General features: G+C 53.8%; 1 protein-coding gene across 3 annotated transcripts; it reads right to left on the bottom strand.

The window, feature by feature from the left end:
* Positions 1-1242: 1242 nt before the first annotated feature.
* Positions 1243-5026, bottom strand: ZBTB25 (zinc finger and BTB domain containing 25). 3 transcript variants are annotated; one of them, XM_050897540.1, is made up of 3 exons: positions 4996-5026; positions 4074-4253; positions 1243-2841 (listed from the first exon to the last, which is right to left on the bottom strand). In XM_050897540.1, the coding sequence occupies exons 2-3, from the start codon at positions 4244-4246 to the stop codon at positions 1704-1706; spliced, it is 1311 nt and encodes a 436-aa protein (XP_050753497.1). In that variant the 5' UTR covers positions 4247-4253; positions 4996-5026; the 3' UTR covers positions 1243-1703. The 3 variants fall into 3 exon arrangements, with proteins under 3 accessions (XP_050753497.1, XP_050753494.1, XP_050753495.1); XM_050897537.1 differs by lacking the exon at positions 4996-5026 and adding an exon at positions 4331-4701; XM_050897538.1 differs by lacking the exon at positions 4996-5026 and adding an exon at positions 4594-4701.
* Between the last annotated feature and the right edge of the window lie 246 nt (positions 5027-5272).

Below are 5272 nucleotides of genomic sequence, written 5' to 3'. Positions count from 1 at the left end.
CACAGCGAGAGGAGCACTGCGTCTAGCAGGCAAGCACACACCAAACCGCAGCGTGCATTTTGTAACATCATCCGGGCAGGCTCAGAGGCTGTTTGTTTTTCCCCTTTGTCTTAAAACACAATTTGGCAGCCCTCAGTGGCCAATCCATCCCCTGGAGCGTGCAGCTCCCTGCCCAGGAGAAGCAGCAGCCGCCCTTACAAAGACCTCAGATGGTCTTTTAATTCGACAGCGATTTAATTGCAGCTCTTGCTCCAGGACAGTTTCAAAGAAGAAAGCTCAAGGGTCCTGGCTACAAAGAGCTTTGGAGCGGGCATTTTGACAATAAACTGTTCTCACCATTGTTCAGGCTCCCCCTTTCCGAAGGCAACAACTCAGCTCCACCAGGACTGGCAGGGAGCCTCCAGCTTCTCAAAAACTGGGTAATGAGATTACAGGAGCAGCTCGCAGGGCTTTTGCTCTTTGCTGCAAAAGAAACCTCTGCGCTGTAAGAACTTTGTGTGCCTCTCTGGTGCCTTCTGATTAAGGGCATCTCTTGAGGGATGGGTTGGAGCCCATCTGGTAGGAAGCCTAGGGTATCTCAGGTGGCAAACTACAGAGGGACAAAATATGAATCCAAGAGGAACGCGTACAGTTTTAAACCCCTCTTGAATAAGTTAGAACTCTTCAGATATCATGTAACGATAAATGAAAGGCAAAAAGCTTGTGTTTTACCATTTTATGGTGGCTCTGCAAGCAGAGAAGAAATAACACATTATGTTTGCTCTTAGCAAATATACAGATTGTAATATTTAAGAATGTGTTTGCTCCAAGCTGTTTATAGTCAGAAATCATTTTCACTGAGAAAATCCGTGTGTGGTATTTAATCCTGTAAAGACTTAGGTTAGGATGTGCCTCCTCTCTGAGAGGAGAGGACACTTCTTCGCAGCTTTCATTTCTCCTTGCAGAGAAGATGGTCCAATAGTGGGACGTGGTCCTAGAGGGGCATCAAAATTTATCTCTGCTCATGCAGTAGCGGTTGACAAGGGAGGAGTAGGAATGAGGAAAAACACATGCAAAGCCCTCGAGTCCAAAAGTAAATTTAAAAGTTTGTACTGACGAGGACTCCAGGGCTTGTCAAAGTGAAGGTTGCCACCCCTAGATCAACGCCGCCAGCTCCCTTGAAAAGACCAGCCTTATGGCTCCCATATGTATTTATGCAGAGATTTATTAACTGCAGTTATACAACACAAACTTCAGGATTCATCTCCTTGAGATATTTATTTTAATTAAAAACAAACTGTTTGGGAAACACAATACATAGTTCCCTCTACATTTCCCTCCATCTAGTTTCAGAAGAGCAATTCTATGGGATACAAACAGTCCTAGGCACCACGCAGCATATTAGATGATGTTTAAACCTCACACCCAGCAATACAGTCTTAACTCTAGTAAAGCAGAGCAGGAATAAGTTCACATTTACAAAAAATGTAACTGAGTTACACGGAGGCTTCCAAGGAGGACTTAGATGGGAATTAGCTTGAGTTTAAAAGTTAGAGAAGTAAAAAAGCAAGTACACAAATCGAAGTGCGCAGGTCTTCACAGTTATCTCAGAGGTGACGGGAATGGTGGTTGAAGAAAATCAGCTGCAGAGAGCAGCTGCTCACTAGGTAGAAAATGCCAAAATATGCAGAGTTTCAGCATCTGAAGGCTACACAGGGAGAGAACTACTCTACCAGAATTGTATCAACGCTTTCTTGGATGAGATCCGACTCCAGTACACATTCATCTAAGTGGTCTCGGGATAAACTGGAGCTCTTCCCCACGCTCTCGCTGTCACAGTAAGGATGAAACCTGGGGGTCGCGGGGCTCCCCAGCCGCTGGCAGCGGCTGTATTTGTGCTGTTTCCCTCTATGTGTGTACATGTGCTCGAGCAGCTGGCTCTTCCGGAAAAATGTGCGGCCACAGACGGTGCAACTGATTTTTCTCTTTCTTGAGAGAGAAAAGTTACAGTTCAACTCCACCGGTTCGTGGTCCTTGGAGATGAGGGAGAGCTGGCCGATCTGCAGAGGCTCCAGGTCGCTGCAGCTCGGATGCTCCAGCTGATGCTCATCTTCCTTGAGGAGGAAGGCCCCGAGCCGGTGGCTATCCCCAGCCTCCCTGTCCTCAGCCAGAGGCTGCACCTCCCCCAGGTCGCTGCTCTCCAGGATGGAGGCCGGCACGCCGAACGGCAGCGCGCCCGAGACGTGGGTGTGCAAGTGCTGCCGCAGCCCACCCCGGGAGTCGAAACGCTCCCCGCAGTAGTGACACAAGTGCACCTTGAGGCTGGCCTTCGCAAAGATGGGGCTTGCTACCTCCGGAGAAGGAGGGGTGCAGCTCTGGGACACCATGGGCTCCGAGTCGCACCTCTCCTGCTTTATGGAGACCGAGAGCTTCGGATGCTCTTCTGCTGGCTTGGTGAGAGCAGCAGGCTGAGCGGAGGGGCGAGCGACCTGCTGGTCCAGGGAGCTGTCGTCCAGGCCGATGGCCAGAGAGAGCTGCAGCTGCGGGTGATCGCCCTGGGCGGCAGACCTGCCGCCCGCCTTGGGCAGACTCTCCTTCGCTCCCAGACGTTCCTTCACCGGTTTGTGTGCGGTCGAGATCTGGATCCCGTACAAGTTTGAAGACTGGACCGGCTCCGGGGAGAACACTTGGTTCATCTCGATCGCGATATGGGAGAGGTGGTCTGCGTGGAGAAAGCGGATGCCCTCCTCCAGTCGGCTCTGGCTGACGCTCTGCTTTGGCCCTTTCCCGGTGTACATGATATGCAACAAGTAACTAAATATGTCAGGCTGGATGTCTGTAGGCTGAATCTTTATGCATTCACTGAAACAAGACAGACGATTAAGTACACACAGGGCTCCAAATTACAGTCCTGATCCATTACCTGCCCGTTCATTTGTGCTGCCGCTTGCTGTTAGAGCGTGTGCGCTGCTGCCTGCCTCCCGGTTCAAAGCAGCACTTCCCGCCAAGACCTGCAGAAGTGCATATGCCCTGTTTGCACAGCAAAGTGCCAGAGCGTGTATTTATCCCTGTGATTATAAAGACCGTGCGCACAACCGCAGCCAGGGACAGTGAGAGTGGCCAGCTCCCGGTCACCCCGTCACTCGCACGCACAGCCAACTGCCGCCGCACAGCACCGCAGCAATGCCATGCAAGCTACACATCACCGGTGCGTGCCACTCCAATAATATGAGGCAAAGAATATTTGTGTGTTTAAGTAATAAATTCAGCTGCCGCTACTGCGTAATCTTTACAACCTTTGCACTTAAGTGTCAGTAAACAACATCTATCGGAAAGGAAGTTAACTGATCTTCTCACTTCCAGCCGAAGGGCGATGCGGCCGATGGCTAACGATTATCTTGCAAAGGTGCTGGGGACCACGACCCTCAAAAAGGAAGCAGAATGGAGAAGGGTTTAATCGATTACAAGTAGCAAGCTCCAGGTCAGAGGCGAGATTAGACCTTGGCACCGCTGTCGTTATACCTGCAGAACCACTCCTGAGCTGGCCAGGTGAAGCATCTGAACAGCAGCTTGAAATAAATTGATGATCTCAGTCTCAGCCCTTATCTGCAACAGTCTGAAGCGCAGAACTGCAAGCGATAAGGCTATGGCTTCTCGATTGCTTCAAGCCCGTGGAACCTGCCAGAAGGAACAGTCCCACCCAGCAAGCTTGCCTACAGGCTAATGCAAAGTAATGGACACGCAGCGTATGGGCAGGCGGTACCTGGATATCCCTAGACTGCAAATCTGTGAGGTTCTCACTGCAGGAGGACTGCGGTACTTACATGTTTATTTTCTCTGGTCACACAAACGTCTCCTCTCCAAAATGCGGGGCCTGATGTTGGTATATGCTGACTAAGAGGGTGGTTTTAAAGGACAGCACATTCTGGACTGGGAATGTTTAGAGAGCCAAGGCGTGTGCTGAGTTAGGAAAATAATCTCAGGCCATCTAACATCCCCACTTACGCTCTTTTAGACTTTAATACCTTTAGAAAGGGGAAAAAGCAGAAAGTTAAGCAGAGTGGTTAAAAGGTAGGAGAGCTGTGTGTTCTTACCTCGTCTGATGAATAAATATCATCTTAAAATAGTTTGAAAAAGCAGCGAGCACCGCTCTGTGGGCTTTGAAGTAAACATCTCCAATGGCAACTGTGCAGTCACACAGAAAGCCAAACTCCCGCTGCATGTTCAGCTGCTGGAGGAGGAGGACGCTGTGGCCGGTCGTATCCATGGCGTGCCTGAGAGCAAGAGAACAAGATGTTCACCTCATGAAGAAATCACAGAGCTCCCGAAGGCTCAAATGTGGGTTTCTCACCACTGAAACGAGACGGCTGCCCGGCACAGAGCACGGCCTCGCAGAGCCTCCTCCCTCCTCCAGACGGTCCCTGCACCCCGATTTAATAAATTTCTCCTACCGATACCACCGCCGGTGCCCAAACCCACGTTCAATGAGCTCAAAACCTATCCGGGACTTTTCCACGTGCCAGCTACAAGCAGAGCTGTTTCTCCTACAAATTAACTACGCTCCGTGGGTCCACCGGCACTAACTTTCAACCTCGCTCGCGTTTTCGCCCTGACCTCGGATCGTGCTTTCTACTGCACCACTAAACTGCGCTCGCCATCGCTCCCAGCGCTCCACCGTGCCCGGAGCCGCCGCAGCAGGGGCGCAGGGAGCCGAGGGGCAGCAGGGCTGGCGGCGGCGGCGGCCGCTCACAGAGGGAGCCCTGTGCCGCACAACAAAGCCCCTATTGTGCCGGGCTGAGCCGCCCTTACCCCGCGCCGCCCGCCTCGCCAGCGGCTCCTCTGCAAATAAATGCTGATATTTGCTATTGTTTCAGCTGAAAATTATTGCCGGGGGGGGGGGGGGGGAGGCGGTGAGCGCGGTCTCCCCGGTGGAGCGTAACCAGCGCCCTGCCCTCCCCTCCCCTCCCGGCCCGGGCCGGCCCCCCGCGGCTCCCCCGCGCCCGCGCAGCCGCTTACCCCCGCGGAAGCGCAGCGCTGAGCCCGGCTCGGCACCGCCCGCCCCCGCTACCAGCCCGGCGGATGGGGTGGGCGCTGCCCCCCCCGCGCTTCCTGCTGCTGCCGCCGGGGCGGGCAGGGCCGGGCCGGGCCGGGCCGGGCTGGGCTGGCCGCGCCGCCCCCGCCGCGCCGCTTCGCCTGGAAAAAGTGAGCGCGGCCCCCCTTGCGCGGCTGCTGCGCGGCCCGGCGTTGGGATGGGCGCGGCGCTGCGCGGCTGCCGGCGGCACTCACCGCGCTG

The sequence above is a fragment of the Gymnogyps californianus genome, chromosome 5 (genome assembly GCF_018139145.2).
Source record: "Gymnogyps californianus isolate 813 chromosome 5, ASM1813914v2, whole genome shotgun sequence".
Taxonomy (NCBI): domain Eukaryota; kingdom Metazoa; phylum Chordata; class Aves; order Accipitriformes; family Cathartidae; genus Gymnogyps; species Gymnogyps californianus.
This window is presented reverse-complemented; position numbering and strand designations above follow the sequence as displayed.

Bases quoted from the DNA above. Each gene is read 5' to 3' on its own strand.
- ZBTB25 (XM_050897540.1), bottom strand. From the start codon at position 4,246: ATGGATACGACCGGCCACAGCGTCCTCCTCCTCCAGCAGCTGAACATG. The intron at 2,842-4,073 runs GTAAGAACACAC...GTCTTGTTTCAG, and splicing joins ATATTTATTCATCAGACGAG to TGAATGCATAAAGATTCAGC.